This window comes from Argentina anserina, chromosome 3, assembly GCF_933775445.1.
Source record: "Argentina anserina chromosome 3, drPotAnse1.1, whole genome shotgun sequence".
NCBI classification, from domain to species: Eukaryota; Viridiplantae; Streptophyta; class Magnoliopsida; order Rosales; family Rosaceae; genus Argentina; species Argentina anserina.
The window spans coordinates 1,712,519-1,732,230 of record NC_065874.1 but is presented as its reverse complement, the minus strand read 5'-3'; the positions used below and the strand labels follow the sequence as shown (position 1 = coordinate 1,732,230).

At 36.6% G+C, this 19,712-nt stretch overlaps 2 protein-coding genes and 1 long non-coding RNA gene across 6 annotated transcripts; 2 read left to right on the top strand and 1 right to left on the bottom strand.

Moving 5' to 3' along the window:
• The first annotated feature begins 4,778 nt into the window (after nucleotides 1-4,778).
• LOC126786479 (negative regulator of systemic acquired resistance SNI1-like) lies at nucleotides 4,779-6,695 on the top strand. Of its 4 annotated transcripts, none has more exons than XM_050512315.1 (6): nucleotides 4,779-4,935; nucleotides 5,275-5,368; nucleotides 5,466-5,546; nucleotides 5,625-5,710; nucleotides 6,117-6,249; nucleotides 6,382-6,695. In XM_050512315.1, the coding sequence occupies exons 1-5, from the start codon at nucleotides 4,916-4,918 to the stop codon at nucleotides 6,130-6,132; spliced, it is 297 nt and encodes a 98-aa protein (XP_050368272.1). In that variant the 5' UTR covers nucleotides 4,779-4,915; the 3' UTR covers nucleotides 6,133-6,249; nucleotides 6,382-6,695. The 4 variants fall into 4 exon arrangements, with proteins under 4 accessions (XP_050368272.1, XP_050368271.1, XP_050368270.1 ...); XM_050512314.1 differs by having other exon boundaries at nucleotides 6,377-6,695; XM_050512313.1 differs by lacking the exon at nucleotides 5,625-5,710 and having other exon boundaries at nucleotides 6,377-6,695.
• A 2,404-nt stretch (nucleotides 6,696-9,099) lies between these two features.
• LOC126786465 (sugar carrier protein C) lies at nucleotides 9,100-11,828 on the top strand. Its single transcript, XM_050512298.1, has 4 exons — nucleotides 9,100-9,408; nucleotides 9,530-9,852; nucleotides 10,459-11,088; nucleotides 11,181-11,828. The coding sequence occupies exons 1-4, from the start codon at nucleotides 9,276-9,278 to the stop codon at nucleotides 11,655-11,657; spliced, it is 1,563 nt and encodes a 520-aa protein (XP_050368255.1). The 5' UTR covers nucleotides 9,100-9,275; the 3' UTR covers nucleotides 11,658-11,828.
• A 5,786-nt stretch (nucleotides 11,829-17,614) lies between these two features.
• Nucleotides 17,615-18,433, bottom strand: LOC126786481 (uncharacterized). Its single transcript, XR_007671197.1, has 2 exons — nucleotides 18,291-18,433; nucleotides 17,615-17,977 (listed from the first exon to the last, which is right to left on the bottom strand). It is a non-coding gene; the product is annotated as an uncharacterized LOC126786481 (long non-coding RNA).
• Nucleotides 18,434-19,712: the final 1,279 nt, after the last annotated feature.

Here is a 19,712-nt window from a genome sequence, read left to right as displayed (position 1 = left end):
GTGCAAATCGGCAATTTTTACCAAGTTTAGGAGGTAAATTGACTCAAATACAAGTTCGAGGTGTAAATCGGCAATTTTTACCAAGTTTAGGAGGTAAATTGACTCAAATGCAAGTTCGGGGTGCAAATTGACAATTTTAGCCAAATTTTATGTAGGTGGATAATTTGAGCAGTTTACTTGTGAAAGTAATTTTGATCATGCTACCCAAGATGAGAATCATTGATCTAGAGCAGGCGGTCATGGTGCGCAACAGAAAAATAGGTGCAGGAGGAGGACAAGAGGAGCCATTGATGATTAAAATATTCCATCTGATGTTAGTTCAGTTGCCTTAAGTTTTGATTCTATCAGTTTAGGCACATAGCACAGTGAGATGTCAAACGAATCACATGAAGTCAACTATCAATCTGATCATCCTATTTACAATTATGGTCAGTTTGGAGACGTTTATGATCAATTATCGAGTTGGGTTCATCCTTACTATCACATTCTCGGAGAAACTATTAGTAGCTCAAAAGAGATATATGACTATCATGTTAACCATTACAATTCGTACTATATGGCTCGTATGTCTTGGGCAAAATATTGTAGTTTTGTTGACCAACGTGCATCTTTTTAAGCAACTAGAGCTTCTTTTTAGTACTAGATAAAATTAATAATTGTATTTATTTGTATGTAATTCAATAATAAATAAATAAATTCGAAAGAGGAACGATATTTTTTTTCCAATATCCCCGATATATCTCCAATATATCTGATATCTCCCTTTTTCAAAAAAACGATATATCCCCCGATACCGATATTTTGAACTTTAAGGGGGGCGGAGAAAGATAGAAGAAAATTAAGTTTGAATTCGGTTGGGGTGGGGAGTTGGACGTGGCACACTATCAACATATACTACATGTGTTTGATATATTTTATTTGTTTGAATAGATATATCTATTTATTTATGTATTAATACACAAATTTATTCAAGAATACATGTATCAATTTAAGAAAAACAATATAACATGTTTTAATTTTTTAAAGGTATAAAATATGTCTAAATATATATTTAAAATAATATTTAATTAACGTGTCCACCACGTGTCTGTATCCAAAAAAAATTTATATGTCGTGTCAACGTATCGAATCATGTCCAATACGAACACTTGTGTCCGTGTCCGTGCAACATAGGTGAGAACCCTACCAACAACATGAGGAAAAGAAAACTTCCCCCACCACAGATCTCCCACACAAGCACCCTTTGTTCTAAATATCGGATATATCGGTGATATTTAAAAAACGATACGATTTTACCCATATAAGTTGAATATGTAGGTCAACAGTCAAATATCGGTCAAACTCTTTTTTTTAATTAATATGTATCTCCTCTCTTTAAAAAAAACTTGTGTTTTTTTTCATTTTTTCATATAAATTTCTAATTTTTATATCTTTTGTATTTTTAAAATATATATAATGAATTTCGAGCCTAAATAATCCTTATTAAACATCTATTTTTATTATTAGGTGTCATTCGTGTATTTTAATTGTAAACAAATTAAGTATTTATTTCATTTAGTTTATTTAGTACCGTTTTTAGTTTATTTGGTACATTTTATGGTATAATTTCATAAATTTTATTGAAAATAAGTAAATCCAATAAAACCGATATATATCGATATATCCTAGATATATCATTTACCTTTGACCGATACGATACTGATAAACGATATTTAGACCATTACAAGTACCACAACCTCACACAGGCCCAGATTGAGCCGAGCACCATTGTCGCGGCCATCTGAGAAAAAAAGAAGAAGAAAGAAAAACGAAATTGTTCCCTTAAGGCTAGAGAACTTCGCACTGAGCAATTGACCCACCAAGAAACGGTGTCGGTCGATGAGTACACTCCTTCCTTTCACACCCAAACCCACACTTGCAGACTCAGCGAGAGGGGCAAGAGAGGTTGGGGTACAAGGACGAGAGGTTTGGAATCCGGCCATTGCAGATTGGAGGATTTTGTTTAGCTTTAGATCTCTAGCGGTGCGCGCTAGAGAGAAAAGAGGCATAATATGATTTTTTTTCGTCTTAATAAGATTATGGCCTTGAAAATAACCTAGGGGACAGAAAATTGATTAATCAATTTCTTATTGAGTTGATTTATTATGCATCAACGCCACTCGATCTATTATACCGTTTATACGACAGTTGAGGTCGATCATGTGAAGTGAGGAAGGAACGGCACTTTAAGTGATCTTATACCATGAAAATTTAGTATTTAATTATCCTACTTAAGATACCGAACATATACACAATTAGTCACATAAACAACTTCAATAACATTTGTCGCATTGCATGATTTTGGTAGATATACCAAAAAAAAAACCATTGTGAAGTCAATTATAATCCAACGTCTAGGAATACTTTTCGTCAACACGATAATATATATATTTTTTATGATCATATAATTCAATTCATTACTCATTTCTTTCAACATAATCGATATATTTTTTTAAAGAGAGTAGTTGACTATGAAATAAATCTTTAGAAAAAATTGGGGTCAATGGATTCCCGAATCAGACAGCTAAACTCCTATCATCATCTCATGCTACAGAATCAAAACTTTCGTCTGTTATTAGGTACATGTTCTATGTCCTATGCTCATCCGCCATTGTTTCTGGCTTGTACTAGACCAATTTAATAATAACTTCGTCCGTTGTAATTTTGCTGGGAGTTGACTTCATTGCTAGGCCGACTCTGTATACGTCTCTGCATTATCCTCTTCATATAATAATATACTAGTATGGACTATGGAAGACAATGTTGCCCATTTTGCAGTAATCGATATATTCATATATATATTTTAGATTTAGAGAGAAGCAATAAAGCTGCGGCCACAACTGTAATTTAGGCTTATCCACATCCAGATTTGACCAGTAATTCTTTGATTTCTGGAGTGGGGGTTTTCACTTTTCAACCTAATATTCATGCAAATGGGAATCCTAGCAATGGCGTAGTAGACCATATTATTCTAGCTACAGTTGCTGGCAAACACTTAAAAGCTTATGTATGACAATGAGAGCAGCCCAAGAGTCGTATGTATGTGTGCAAATGGGAATGCACAATGCATGTGTTTACTTAATTTGCTTTATAATTATGCACACATACGTACAACTCCATCGATCTTATCCAAACCGCAATTGTGCCTTATGGGTTGGAAGTAATGGAGGAATTCCAGCAAATTCAATGGCGTGAGCAACTGTATGTTGATAAAACATGTGTGAACAAAAATCAACAAGTGACCGCGCTTGGTTCAGATGACAACGAATACTAATGAATCAGATATTCAGATAACCGTTATATGAAGTCATCCGCCTCTGTAGTCATCTGCCGATCACAATCTAGTTACAAAATTTCAAGTTATACTTATATGAGGTCGTCTTTTCTCTCGTCCGTCATCCTCCGATCCATGACCACAACCTAGCTAGCTAAACCTTAAAACGAAAAGCGTCTCTTCCAAACTATCAGTTTTTGGTCAACTTTTACTAAAGTGACGATAATATTACACAAGAAGCTAGTCGACTAGACGTCGTCGTTCCATATACGAATGCATGGTACCACTAGCAGCAACTATAGGCCCATTGCCCTGGCTAATCTTCTGTGTGAATGTGACGAATCAACTCTTCTGTATGAAACTTATCGCACGTGTGATTAAAAGTCCTGGCACGTAGGACCCTACCAGAGAGCTTGAGATCAGAAATGAATTCAGATTTGCTTTCAGGGATTGATGAGCAGAAGCCAGAAGGGGATTGATTTGCCTTATAATGGCTTTGTCGTCGATCATGACTGGAAAGGCCACTTCTATTCGTAATCGTTGCCTGACCGACTTAGCTAGCTATCCATAAATATTCATTGAGTCAACTGGTCAAAGTCACGGCAGCCATGTTTGAAACTAAGACCAAATTAAATGGTTTTCAGTTGCAGCTTGGAATTTTCGAAACCAGATGTATAGTTTGTGTGTATATTCTTTGGCCTGGTGACAATCAGAGACCAGACTCGTAAAGGTTACAAAATTTTGAGTGCGATATATTGGGAGCAAGTGGATATATACTTTTACTTGTAGCCAAGCAAACCCTAGCTAGCTGTGAATTTGAGGGATTTTTGGACCAAACAAATCCTAGTGATCGATGAAGTGCGTGAAACTGATCGAAAGCGGCGTACACTACTAGCAAAAAGAACTCTCACACTGATTTTACTCACACTGATTATCATAAATCTGTGTGAGATACCAACTCACACAACTAACCGTATGCAATGAGTATACATAGCCCACGCATAATATCTAGACTAACAATACACACAAAAATCAGTGTGTGATAAGAATACACACAAAAATCAGTGTGTGATAAAAATACACACAAAAATCAGTGTGTGTTGTGATAAGAATACACACAAAAATCAATGTGTTATAAGAATATACACAAAAATCAGTGTAATAAAAATACACACAAAAATCAGTGTGTAATAAAAATATAAATCAGTGTGTTGTGATAAAAATACATACAAAAATCAGTGTGTGTTGTGATAAAAAAAAAAAAAATGAGTGTCACACCAATCCCATTTATCCAACGAAATCTCATCCTCCCCCATAACCTCCGCCTCACTGAAATCTCTCTCTCCCTCTCTCTCGGCTACCTCAACCTCGACTACTTCACTCCCATTCCAATACAAACTCTAGAAACCCTAACCCTCCTCCACTTCCCCAACCTCCCTCACTCCAACCTCTCTACCTTTGGTGTCCTCCGAGCCGCCGTATGCTTCGATCCCCTCCTCCAGCTCTCGCTCTAGATCGAACAGTGCTCGATTTCCGCCGCACTCTCCAAATTCTTCACCATCGTTCTCCCTCAGCACCTCGCCGTCGACGTCTCGGATTTCGATGCCGCTGCGAAATAGGAGGTAATTTGCTGTTTCAGAGTTGAAGACCTTATTAGTTTAGAAATTGCTCGATTATTTATAGCTTGTTGAATCCTGGAGTTGAATAAGAGGACTGTTCATTTGTTGTTCTGTTTTTGATGGATTTGTTGATTGAGTATAAGCTATTAGGAGGTGTTAGCTTCCAGTTCATTCTCTACACAGTTGACCAATCATGTACACAGTTCATTCTCTTCCTGATTGGATTTAAATTTGTACACAGTTCATTCTCATCATGTACACAATTCATCCCTATATTTGTAGGCTCCGGCCGAGAAGGATGACTCTGATGGTTTTGTGTTTGGTGTTGAATTGTTGGTACAGTAAATGGTTTGAGTCGATATTTGCTATCTTGAGGATTGGGAAATCTCTGGAGCTGACTATGGCAAGTTTTAAGCTGTTGAATGAGTTGGATAAGGTAATGAGTTGCTCTCCCACTGATACGTTGATTTTTGATTCGTATGAATCGATTGTGTGAAAGTTTTTTGACAAATTATTTTGACTTTCTTTTTTAGTGTTTTCCTTGGGTGCATTTGTCTGCTGCTGCTGATGAAATGAAGTCGTCCAGTGAACTTTCATTAATAGTGGAGAATGAGGTGTGGTTTGTTTCTGCCATGTATGTTTAACTGATTCATGTGCTATCCTAATTTGTTCCAATCTTTGTTGTTTTTAAGGTTGGTCACCATTTGCTTTCAGCTTGGATAGCACTAGTAGCGAGAGGGTGGCTGCTAATAATCCTGGGGGATACGTTGACTCCTTTGTAAGTTCGATTTGATGTGAACCTGTAGTTTATCTTAAATTGTTACCGCAGGTATTCATATCTATGCACATACATTGCTTGACTTGTTGACATTGGTGACAGCTCTTCTGTCTGTACTTTGTCAAGTAGTGGTTCTTTTTCTTTTCCAAAAACCTTTCTGTGTAAGGAATCATTCATATTAAGTTATGGTTTGGTCCATGTCCATATGTTCTTGAATTCATACCATGTTGCATTAGAATGTACACAAGGTGTTTGCATTAGTGAGTGGTTTGGTATCAACGTAAAAAATTTGCTTATATTTGTTTTGCTATATCTATTTTCATTGGGAGCTCTGATCTTGAAAGTGATTCTGATAGCTTACGTTTTGCCAATTTTACCTTCACTGAATTGTTTCTTGCTAACGCAGGGTTTCCAACATTTGATAGAGAACCTTGCTGATGCAACTGCTAAACCAAACTTCCAAGCCTCAGAAACAAAGATTATTTATAGCTCGTTGAATCCTGGAGTTGAATAAGAGGACTGTTCAGGGTGCCTTGCAGGTAGCACAGTAATGGTTAAGGAATTTTTTTTTTTTTTTGCTCAATGTTTTTTTTCTCATTCTCATTTGATGTCTTCTTAAGGGAATATAAGGTTTCATAGTTTCACACTCATAACAATTTATTTCAGTGCAGATTCTTGAAAAATATGTGTGTAGCTGGCATCCAACCTGATGTTGTAGCCTATACAACATTTATCAAGGTTTAAAGCTTTCTTGTCACACTACCTGGGTATTCCAGAAGGCAGAGGATTCCAATTCAGCTTTGGAATTAAATCAGGAAGCCATAATATTTTGGTCATTGCTTATATTTTAGGTTCATTACTTCAAATGTAGTTCTCTGTAGATCGATTAGGACCATTTTTTGTTTATAGAATTCTTACATTTGAGATCATTATTACTTTGGAGTTGAATATTAACTTTCAATAAAGATTCCTTTATTATGTTTTCAGGCTATTTAATTGGTATTATTTAGATTTTTTTTAAATTAGGACATTTACGGCGTGCATAGTGCGTTATAAAATGGTAAGTATGTCGTAAAAGATCGTATATGGCGTGTAAAGCGTGTCGTAAAAGATCGTTATAATTTTTTTTAAATGTATTATAACTACTCACACAAAATAGTGTGGATATAAGCCTCATGACATCACACTGATATCAGTGTGTATTGTAGTATGACACAGATATCAGTGTGAATAAATAAATTTATTGACACTGAAAACATGTTGGACAAATTGAGTATGGTCGTGGATATTCATAGGGTCCACGTCAACAACTCACACAGACTTTAAAATCCGTGCCTAATAGCTATTAGCCCCCCCTCCAAAGTACACCGATAGACATTCCGTATGCGCACCGTATCTAATAGCTTTCCGACACTGATATCCGTGTGAAATACCTTTAATTCTCACTGATTAAAATCAGTGTCAGGACTCTTTTTGCTAGTAGTGGTATGAACCAAAATAATATATAGCAAATCAATCATAACAATATGCCAAGGGGAAAAATGTTGTGAAGAACCAATATGATATAAAAACTTGTAAATCTATGTTATCGTCACCTTCAGATTGAAGCAATTGAGATTACTGGGAAATGGAATGAGTAAAAGATATTACACATTTTCTTTTGTTTATTGCTTTCAGTGTCTTTTTCTTCGGTAGTTTCTTCGTATCTTCATCTTCGTTAGGCAGCATCAAGGGCTTTATGCTTTTGGATATTTCAATCATCCAAAACTGTGAGCTACATATTAAACGAGGTCATGAAGCATGAACAGTGAAACATGTGTAGGGTCCTAGGAAACCACCACTAGCCATATATGTCTTCGATCACTTGAAGAATATTGTAAAATCTCACATTAGTGACAACATAACAACTCGCTAAGCAGGCAAACCGACAATCTTTATCGTCATCTTTGTGATAATAACTTGATTATATATCATCTATGCAACATGACTAGGTCACATGTCAGTCATGAACATATTCACTCGATCACATATGTGCCATGAACGTCAAATTAAGTAATTAACACACTGAATTCTTAACGGCCAAATTAGTCCTCACAGAAAACCAATTATTATCTTATTTAGCTAGTAAGTAATACTGTAATAGCATGAAAAAATCTATGTAGCTCCGGAACATGCTATGCATCGAGAAATCATAAGGTCGTCATTAAATTGCATGTGGTTCAGAGATGTGTGCATTGCATGTTCCGAAAGTTTGTCTTTGAACCCTACATTACATGATACTGATGATACTGATGATAGATATAGAAAAGAAATCCTTAGCAGCATAATATATGCGAGAAAGAAGAAGATTACGGAGATGATAAAGCAAAAAATTGTGCCGTTGCCCCATCAGAGGCCATCAGTTTGGTTCGGTAATAAAAAACTTGAGACTTGAGAGAGAAGAGGACCGTTGGACATAAAAGAGGAAATCAAAGCTGGGAATCAATTTTTATTTGCTGGACTTTCCGGGAAATGAGGAACACCTCCAATGACATCAACCCGACCCAACGCCATCTAAGTCCTTACCCCAAATATCCCCGACATTGTTTCTAATTTACCAATCCTACCAGTCTCGATTTGTATTAATTTCTCGTATGTATCTTTAGTATCATCACATTCAGATGGACCGACTTATTTGCTGTAATTGTAAAGGCCCTTTTAAGTCACGTATTCCTCCACTTTTCTACAAATCCCATGATTAATGGGAGGTAATAGTGTACCCTAGCATGGCCGACGTAATCCAATTCCATCCATGCAAGCATGATGTGTATATCCAAATATTATCCAAAACTAAAGTTATTTTATTCAAGAACATAGTATGCACTCGAATTTGTTAGTTTAGACGCGACCTTGCCTAAAGTTAACGTAATCCATTAGGAGAATGTAGTGTATATATGCATATCCAAATTCAAAATTTGGACAACTCAACCTTATCGATCGACATCCAAGACTTTATGAGTAAAATTCACGAGTAAAAATTAGGTAAAACTGTCATCGACCTCTTAGCTATTTCCAAGTAGGATTATTACTATGTAGATTACTGTTTCTATTTCCGTCTTAAGTACCCTTTTGGTAGCTTTCCTAAGTAGCTTCCATCAATTGTGTAAGTGCTAAAGCTTGGCATTCGGTATTTCTAATTCGTATTAGTCCAATAATATATTATATCCAATCTTATCCTAAGAAAAATATAGCGTGTATGAAATTAATGATGATTAATAATTATTTTATTATTTTCTTTGCCAGCTCGATTAGAAGGGGCGCCTTTGTTTGGAATTGTCCCAGCTCAGACTTTCATATCTTCTATATATACAGACCTACTGCCCTTGGTCCAAAACCTCATTGTATCTTCTTCTTCCTCCTACCTGTGCCTTCTGTGCTCTCATTACCTTTCTTCTGGTTCTATTCCAAGTTTTTTAAAACAGGTCCAGGTTTTAAAACCCTTCTCGAGTTCTTTCTCTTAGTTTCTTTCCTGGGTTTAAACCCCTTTAGTTCGAGTTTTTTCTCTCAGAGTTTTCGCTCTTAGAAAATGCCTGCCGTAGGTATTGCGAGTGGTGGCGACGGGAAGGAGTATCCCGGAAAACTCACCAGTTATGTTCTGGTAACATGCATCATCGCGGCCATGGGAGGGCTGATTTTCGGCTACGACATCGGAATCTCCGGTAACTATTTTCTTGACCACACTTCAGTAACGTTCTCATTTTGGTTGAGCAAACTGGAATCTTGGAACACTCAAATATATATATTTTTTCCTGACATGAATTTATTGCTTTTGTTAATTAGGTGGTGTAACGTCCATGGACTCGTTCTTGATGAAGTTCTTTCCTTCTGTGTATCGTAAGAAGGAGCTGGACAAGACCACCAACCAGTACTGCCAGTATGACAGTCAGACGTTAACCATGTTCACGTCTTCGTTGTACTTGGCTGCTCTCATGGCCTCGATCGTGGCAGCCACTGTCACTCGGAAGTTTGGCCGGAAATGGTCCATGTTGTTCGGTGGTCTTCTCTTCTGCGCCGGCGCCATCATCAATGCTGCTGCCAAAACCGTGTGGATGTTAATTCTTGGCCGTATATTCCTTGGTTTTGGTATCGGATTTTCCAATCAGGTAAAAACAATTATTTGGATCTTTGTATGTACATGTTCTTTGTTCATTAACAATAAGAATTTGCTGGCAGAAAACAAAACTCAATGATTTTTATTCCCGATTTATGCGCTTGGACTTGACTTTTTCTTCAGATCTGATATCGAACATGACAATATAGCTTAAGTTAATAGAAAATGGTCACTTATTCTCAATCAAAATGGTCACTATTGCGTTGTTTCAGCAACCAAATAGGGGAGTGATGTGTGCTAAGAATATGGAAGAAAATTAGTCTGCTTTTAGTTCAAGACGTACAAATGCATGAGCTGATTTTTTCTTTGTTTGTGACTTCATTTAGCACCCTCTTTCCGCGAACGTTTACTTTGATGACAATGGTGTTGAATACGATCGTTAACCAACTTACGAAAATACTGAATTTAAATACAAATATGTCACAACCTTTGATTCTTTGGTTTTAATAATTCTGAAATAAGAAAACATGACAACTTGTCAAAAACCATGTGGACCTTTTGATCCTGACCTTTTTGTTCACGTCCATCAGATTCTTATACGCAAATCTTTTTGATTTAATTAATTAATCTTGTGATCTTCTTGTGTTTGAATTTACAGTCTGTGCCACTCTACTTGTCTGAAATGGCGCCATCAAAGTTCAGAGGAGCTCTCAACATTGGTTTCCAGCTTTCTATCACCATTGGTATTCTTGCCGCCAATCTGTTGAACTACTTCTTTGCAAAGATAAAGGGCGGTTGGGGATGGCGTTTGAGTTTGGGTGGTGCAATAGTCCCTGCCCTTATCATCACCTTTGGCTCCCTAGTATTACCTGACACACCAAACTCTATGATCGAGCGCGGCCAGACCGAGGAGGCCAAGACCCAACTGAGGAGGATTCGCGGTGTTGATGATATCAGCGAGGAGTTCAATGACCTTGTTGTAGCTAGTGATGAGTCTAAGAAGATAGAGGATCCATGGAGGAATTTACTCCAGAGGAAGTACAGGCCCCAACTTTGCATGGCGATTCTGATTCCATTCTTTCAGCAGCTTACTGGTATCAATGTGATCATGTTCTACGCCCCTGTACTGTTCGACACAATTGGTTTTGGAAGTGATGCTTCTCTCATATCGGCTGTGATTACCGGAACTGTAAATGTTGCCGCAACATGTGTTTCGATGTATGGTGTTGATAAGTGGGGAAGGAGGAAGCTCTTCCTTGAGGGTGGAACTCAAATGTTAATATGCCAGGTACTAAGCAGCAAGCACTTGTTTTTTCATTTACTTTTTCTTTTTTTTCTTTCATGATTTAACTAATTGGGTTTTGTTATTTCTAATTGCAGATAGTTGTGGCAATTTGCATTGGTGCAAAATTTGGATTGAAGGGAGATGCCGATAACTTGCCAAAGTGGTATGCAATTGTTGTGGTGATCTTCATCTGCACATACGTAGCAGGGTTTGCTTGGTCATGGGGCCCCCTAGGGTGGTTAGTCCCTAGTGAAATTTTCCCTTTGGAAATCAGGTCAGCTGCTCAGAGTGTCAATGTCTCAGTGAACATGATCTTCACCTTCATTGTGGCTCAAGTCTTCTTGACTATGTTGTGCCACTTGAAATTCGGACTCTTTCTCTTCTTCGCATTCTTTGTGTGCGTTATGTCCGTTTTCGTGTACTTCTTCTTGCCTGAGACAAAGGGAATCCCAATTGAAGAGATGAGCAGGGTGTGGAAGCAGCATTGGTACTGGAAGAGATTTGTTACCGATGAAGATTACCCCAATGATGGTTATGAGATGAGCAAGCCAACCACTGTCAAAACTGTATAATTGGTTCAGGGCAAATATGAGTCCTCGATCGATCATTTACTTGTTTAGTTTTGGTAGTAGTAAATACTATTGTTTCCAATTGGCCAAGGCTTATATTTTAATTTATATCCTTCATCTAGCATACCTGTTGGCCTTTCCATATATTTGAATCATAATGTGGGTTGTTGGCACCAGAAATGGGGTGCGGTTTTGACTTCTTTTACGATTTAAAAGTGCACTCACTCTAATTCAATAATTGGGAGGAAACTTTGGCAATATAAGCCAATGAGAGTATTACGATACCCCCATTATGTACGAGAAAGAAATAGGAATCTGAGGGACATCTCAAGGACTCAAGGTTGGTGTGGAAAGTTGTCGAAGAAGAAAGGAGTAGGGAACCAATACTCCAAGAGTTTAGAGCGAGTTCTAGATGAGTAGCTTTCAATTATTGGTGGGATTGCTTATAATGGCTTAAAGGGCATTTCAATTTGGGTGTGTTTAGGCCCTCTTCAATGGTTTGCTTATCTAAATGTAGTTCAGGCACGTACTTTGCCTACATGGCTACATTCAAAGAACGTGTATGAGTTGGATATAACTTAAGCAACAATAATATTGTGTAATCCTTTGGATGTTAATTGCCTGTAGTGGTCTATTTGCCAAGGCACATTATTGAACATTGCACATGGTATGATGCTTGACACCCAAGAATGGATGGATGGACGGACGGAAATGCCATAACTAGGCAATCAGTGATATAAAATAAAATCATGCTTGGGGTGGACTACAAAAAGTTTGAGCAAAATCCACAAATTTCGGTGTCCTTTGCTCAAATTTTTTGTAGTGGTGGATCGGAGCTAGCGACATAAGTTTTATATATGTCTTGAATACATTACATCTTTTATACTGCCTCTACAACCCACATTTTTTCTCATAATGTATAGTTAGGCACATTTGTGATGAGTGATTGAGTGTCATTTTCAAATTTTAGAACATATAATCAACCGATGGCCATGTGCAACGCAATGTATTACTTGTTCGTTCTTCCATGCAGTTTGGAAGTGAGAGAGTTCACATGATAATGTACGTTGAGTGATAAAACAATCCTAATAAACATGAAAAGCTTCTAAAATTTTGATAATCCGTATTACTAATTAGTTATTAGATAAGTGAACGCGTACACGTTGTGCACGACATCATATTGTTGGAGATCAAGAACTAGCGACGGCAACATTGATCAACAACAACGTTCACCCACCCAGATAGATAATGGCGCACAATATATGGATCAACCAGTGATTTGGCTAGAAAATTAGAAGGCACTGTCTAGCAATGGAAGAAGAAAGTACCAAATGCAACCATTAGATTATGAAGATTGATACCAGTCATAATCTTATATAGCTTTATTCAAAGTGGGAGAAGCATCAAAATATGTATCACATGCTTTTAGTTAGCATTTTTCTTTTTCTCCACAATGCCATCATAATATATAAGAACTTTCGGCATTGCGAGTATGCCAAAGCTTGGCGGTGAATACAAGTTGGTACTATAAGAATTAGACACCACACGATTCTTGGGACATAAAAACCTTGTAGCTACCAGAGAGGTGCTTTGTCAATTTGGTCACGGCCTTGGTATGAACTACGAAGCAGGAGAAGAATCGCATGACTAAATTTTATGTCATAGGGGCACTTTATAAGTTCTTGGTTCTCTATTTGAGTCGTAATGGATATGTTTTTGGGTAGAGTTGATAAATGGAATTTATTTCTCAATCTCAAAAGGAAGATTGGGTTTGATGGGTATCATTACTATCATATGCTAAATTAATGTCCTTATTTTATGATTGTGTTGGTATCTCTTTAGGTAGCTTCCATAAACGGAAAATTCTAGTTGTATTAATGCATGTTATACATCAAAACATTTGATAGTCAACATTATTTTGTGAGTGAAATCAGAAAAATAATATATGTTATCAACCGTTAAATTGAGATAATAACATACATCGGATGCATAATAGATTAATTCTCCATAAACATGTTTTCCCGTATCCTGTTTTTAAAGCAGAGGATGCATACAGTTGAGCCCTTTTTGGGGGGAGAAATTTATATTCGAGCAAGTAGTCTTGACATACGCACTTTGCATGATGCAACTCATGCAAGCGACTTTCCGTGATTGCTAACAATCTTAAATCATATCAAACAAATACAAGTTCTTGCTATGTTATTTAATAAACTAAGGTTTCCATCACTTATAGACCAATTTCACAAGAAGGATTAGATTTGCTTCCCTTCGAAGAAGAACACTAGGATAGTGTAAGCAATTTTGCGTTTTGTTCAATTTGTGCCCGAAATTTTTAGCTATCTGTGCACACTTGTGTGCCTTCTAAACGACTCTACCGGAGCTTTCTCATATCTCCTATCTCGGCCTATCACTACTTCTGTTCTTTCAGTAGTACTCCTTTGGAACTTTTAACTAATTCAGTATAGAACTTATCCTCAGCAATACTTGAATTTAATATCGTACATATGAGATTATATCTAAAAGTGGAAGTTAATTAATTACGTTAGCTCAACAACCCAATTGTCTACCAAACTTGCGTAAGAGAAGACGTACCGTATGCACCGCCGAATCGACCTAGTAAGTAAAGCATACTAGCTAATAGAAACTACTCGCTCTCATTTAAGCAAGCCTCTACTCGAGTACCTAACCTCACCTTCTACGTACAATGATATTATGCATCTAATCGAACTATACTGACCAAACATTTTTGGTACAAGCTCGACCTAGACAGGTTCATAGAAGACTCACAGAAGCTTGATCACTAAGTAGAGATCAGAGATATTGTCATTAGAGATATTCAGGTTCATAAGTTCATTTGGAATTCGCATTATTCAATTAATGACCCATTCTGGGTCCGAAGAAAGAAATCGAAATTGACTGTGAAGTGATTTGTACTCCCGTTATTCGTAACTTATTTTGCATTATTTTGTGTATCAATTTACAACAGCATTCATTCTCGAGGAAAAAAAAGAAGCTTAGGTTAATTTCCCATCAAGACAAAGCCATTGACCTATGAAGAGAGCTGTGCAGTTGAGATTAGGGTTGAGCGTATCAAATAACGCAGTAGTGAGCTTGAACGCCTGAGCCACTTCAATGCATGTGTCACCACTTTTAACTCCATACACTGAATCACATTCTAAGGTGGGAGTGGAGGGAGGGCTCGGAGGTGTTAGGATCCCCTTTTTCCTTCATTGTTTCCAAACATCAAACAAAAGCAAAGTCAATACAATGAAAATCGATCTTAATCACATATATATATATATATATATGTGTGCCAATTTTCGATAATTTCTGCGAACACCGGGTTGTGTACTTGAATAACTTTTCCTAATCAGAAGTTTATTGATTATTCATTTTGTAATCCTGATATGGATGGTTCAATTCGGATGAATGAACTTCAAAACATATAAACAGAATGTCAACATGTAGGCGATACGTACGTAGACTATAGCTGGCTAGCAAATTATATCGATTTTGGTTCCATGCATGATATATAGGCATAAATAGTTCTTGTATAGATTACCGAAACAACAAACAACAAACGAGACTAGAAGGAGAAAAGAGACCAGAAGAACTGTCAAGTTCCGGCCCTGGGTCAAGACAAAACAGGCCCATGCCTAGGGTCTAAAATAGGGGCCCTTGTTTTACATATAAGTATACAAATCTATAAAAAGAAATTGATATGTAATTAATTATTAGGTCTAAAATTAATTATTTTTTTACATATTATTTAATTATTTATTGAAAGAATTTAATAGATACTCCAGTTATTAGATTTTGTGGGCTTAAATCATGATCAAATGTATTATTTTTTCCATTTTTGTAAATGTAATTTGATATCTGACTCTTGATATCATAATTTTAATATATAAATAATAAATTACATTTCATTATAAATGTGAGAATCTTAATTTTTATTTAATTAATAATAAATATATTTTTAATTAATAATTTTTTATTTTTCGTCTAGCGCCTTGTTTCGCACTTTCTCACATAGGCAGTCATGGTCAAGTTCATACCCAGTGATGGATTAATGGTATAAGCTCTAGCCATTTTCTTCTACTAATCTCCCTTTTCGTCCTCTGTGCGTACTAGAAAGTTTGATCTTGATTTTGTTGTTGCCATTTTGATTGAACCCCTTCCTATTTAAAATGGAAAATGGTGGGAGGTTCCCAATGTGGGGCCATACCAACAAATAAAGCCAACAAAATCGTTATTATCTGAGTCCCAAAAGACAATGAGTCCAGCCAGTTGTTTGCTTTCATGCAATTTCAACAATCTTGCGGAATAAACTAGACAAACTTACATAATTTTTTGGTTATTCGAATACTATGATTCTTAAACATCAATTTCATATGGAAGAAGGGTCGAATTTGCTTTCTCGAGTGAGAAGAACACTTAGGATACTGTAAGAATTTCCGTCTTATTTATCTTTGTCTCCAAAGTATTTTCAGTGGCAATATTAGTACTTCAAGTGGTGTTTGAGTTCTCAAAGTAGTAGTATTAATGCTTTTATGACTATTTCGATCTGAAAATGGCAGATAATGTAGTAGTATAAAGCGCCGGTGTAACTTTTCGACTTTTCTTGATAAATATTAAGAAGTCAGATGATGAAAAACATTGAAATTCTTGTATACCAATACCAAATACTGAGACACAAATACATAACAGTGGAAAATGGCTATTGAGTACTGCCATCGCTTGATTAGACCTTATTATCATTCTCTTTACATCATTATTATTCTATCACGAACGTACGTGTTATGAGCATCGGCAGCTTAGGAACTTAATTCTCCATCAAGACAAACCCATTGGCCTACGAACAGCGCGGTGCAATTGAGATTGGGGTTGATAAAACTGAAAAACTTATCAGGCAACTTGAAAGCCTCAGCAATCTCAAAACAGGTGTCTCCACTCTTCACACCGTACACTAAATCACAGTTCAGGGTGGCAGGCTTGAAGGGTTCTTCGTCTTCATTATTTCAACATCATATAAAAGATTAGTCCAATGAAATTCTCCAAACTTGCATATAACTAACCAAATATATAACTCCATGTACATATATATGTTTATGCAATCATGCATGCATCCAGCTTTAGAGTACGTGACTGTTAAGTCTGTTAAATCTGATTTTTTTTTTCAATACTATGCATGCACTGTAGTTCAGTAATCCGAATCCTTCATTTTCGACATCAGTTTAAAGTTTAACAATTAAACTTGCAAGAAACAAAGCCTAGCATGCAAAATTAACCAATTGGTACTTCAAAATCTTCAAAAGAAAAAAGGGTATCAATCCGTTTGGCGATTTTGGATGAAGTTGATTTGTAACTATGTATGAGTAGTATGACACTACGATTGAAAAATGACTGAAATATATGGATGATATAATTCGGATCATTGGCAATGATATCCTCTATGAACATCTATATTCTGTTACGCTATATCAGACAAAACCATATAAATTTAATTACCAAGAAATCGGCTTTCAGAAAAAGAGAATGAAATCAGAAATGACAGCATCAAAACTGTCAAGACCAAATAGCAATTTGCTTTAGGCATTCTCTTCTACTGGTCTTTACTTTTTCCTCCTCAGGTAGAAAGCTAGCTAGCTTGATCTTGATAGTGTTTTCCATCCTAATTGAACCCCTTCCTATTTATAATTAAGGGCAAAGATGTGGGATAAGGCCATGCCAACAAGTAAAGCCAACAAAATCGTTACTATCTGAGTTCCGAACACTAATTGGCCGGCCGGTTTTTTTCCAGATTTTGGAAAATGTAAAGAAAAGTTGGGTCCAGATTTTGGACTTGGATGTTATAGGCTGATCTTCACTAAATTGCATTACTAAATGGGGTGCGTGTTATGTAGTGGGATGCTTGTGTACTTCGGAATATTAGGAACCAAATTAAAGAAACACAGATATTTTTATTCCAACACCGAACAGAAAAATACATTACAGTACTTGGAAAATGGAGTTGTGCAATAAGGTAGAGTACGTGATTAGTTCTTATAATCTCTTTATTCATTATTCTTATAATGATTATTCATTAATGGAGTATCAAGAAGACAAGAACTATGAGCATCAGCATGCTGCTTAAGAAGATAATTCTCCATCAAGACAAACCCATTGGCCTACGAAGAGGGCTTTGCAGTTGAGATTGGGATTGATGGAACTGAAGAACTTGGCAGGCAAGTTAAAAGCCTCAGCAATTTCAAAACAGGTGTCTCCAGCTTTCACACCGTACACTAAATCACATTTCACAGTGGGAGGCTGTAGGATTCCTTCTTCATATTTCAACATCGATCAAACAAAAGTGTGTCAGTGAAATTCTTCAAACATATAACTAGATTACTCCAATCCATATATATGTATATGTTGATCCCTTATAGTGACTCTATGTTTTGCATTTTAGCTTGAATGGTTTTTAAATACCAATATATATATATACCATGCTACTATGCATGCATGCAGTGTAGTTCTGAGATGGCTCATGGCTGGTTGATTTTCGACCCTTCTATATGACTGAAAAAGGACGTACTATAACATCTTTCTATTTTGTTATGCTAAAATTAGACAAAACCATAGACATTCAATTACCAAGAGATCGGCTTTCAGCGAAAGAGACTACAAGGAGAAAAGACAACATCAGAACTGTCAAGACCATGGATGCATTGCTAATTGCTTTAGCCATTCTCTTCTACTGATCTCTACTTTTTCCTCCTCTAAGGTTGAAAATCTAGCTAGCTTGATATTGATAGCGTTTGCCATTCTAATTGAATCCCCTCCTATTTATAATGGTAAAGATGTAGAATCAGGCCAAGGACTACAGCCAAGAAACTGTATATCATGATCGAGTTCCAAATACAAAGAGGCCAGTTGTTTACTTCGTTGCGATTCAACAATGAAATTGCGGAACAAACTAGAAAAACAATTAGAAAAGGCAAAGACATACGTTTATATGGGGTTTAATATATTATCGTCGACCAATTTCATAAAGGATGATCAGTAATTAGATTTGCTCTCTATGACCCTATATGTTAATTTCATGAGGGAGGACAGCCCGATAGGTTAGTAATTAAATGGTATCACACAATGACTCAAATAAGTTAAAAAGCTCTAAATAAATTTTCTGGTTCTATTTCATCTTCGTATCCAAAAGCTCATTGTGCCTCGAGCAATTTGAGCAGATGAGTTATGTGAAGATCTTGTTTTCACCATGTCCATTGGATCCTGAAATCCATAATTAATTTTTTCAAAGCATATTCGAAGCACGACATGTTTAGTGTCGAAATATATCAAACACTCTGTCCAACTTATATTGATTTGATTTGGTTGTCTTGGTGGTTTTCACTCTTGTTCTTTTGCAGGTGTAACGTTTTCGATCGGAACTGTAGATAATAGAAGTGAGCATGAACAATGCTGCTGTTAGGCTTTTGTGTAATGAATTAATGATATATGGGGCTCGAGTTGAAATTAATTAGAAGAAGTTACATTCGGAAGAGTAGTAATCGATCGACCCTCAAGTTAAAATGAACCCCAGATCGGAATTCAGATACATGCAATGATGCAAATTGTCATATATATTTCATGACTGGCCCAAACAGATTTCCTACTCGATCGAGAATACTTAGTTCTGTCACTTCTATGCATCTGTACAAATGAGAAGAGCAGCTGGAAATGAATTCATGTCCTCTTCCTCATGTAATCAGAAGACAGAAGTTGTAGCTAGTCAGCTTTGTGCCCAGCAATTTAAGTACATGACTTTGTGAAGGGACTCCTCAGCCTCAGCTTGCTTATTCCTTTCACTTTCAGCACCGCCGCCTTCCGCCGGATTATTAATCATCCTGCTGCATGTCAAGTACTGTTTCTGCTTCCTCGCATTTGGGCTCAAATCACCAGCCGGGGCAATCCTGCTGCTCTCCACAGTACTACTAGTACTTCCCAGCATATCTCTCCTCCAATAACTCATTGAATATTTGGATAATATGTGCGACCTTCTTCTTATTCTTCTTCTTCTTG

Excerpts from the sequence above, each read along its gene's own strand:
- LOC126786479 (XM_050512313.1), top strand. The coding sequence starts at position 4,916 with ATGCCGCTGCGAAATAGGAG. Across the intron at positions 5,369-5,465 it reads TGTTGAATGAGTTGGATAAG|TGTTTTCCTTGGGTGCATTT; the intron begins GTAATGAGTTGC and ends TTTCTTTTTTAG. Across the intron at positions 5,547-6,116 it reads CATTAATAGTGGAGAATGAG|GGTTTCCAACATTTGATAGA; the intron begins GTGTGGTTTGTT and ends TTGCTAACGCAG.
- LOC126786465 (XM_050512298.1), top strand. The coding sequence starts at position 9,276 with ATGCCTGCCGTAGGTATTGCGAGTGGTGGCGACGGGAAGGAGTATCCC. Across the intron at positions 9,853-10,458 it reads GTATCGGATTTTCCAATCAG|TCTGTGCCACTCTACTTGTC; the intron begins GTAAAAACAATT and ends TTGAATTTACAG. Across the intron at positions 11,089-11,180 it reads CTCAAATGTTAATATGCCAG|ATAGTTGTGGCAATTTGCAT; the intron begins GTACTAAGCAGC and ends TTCTAATTGCAG.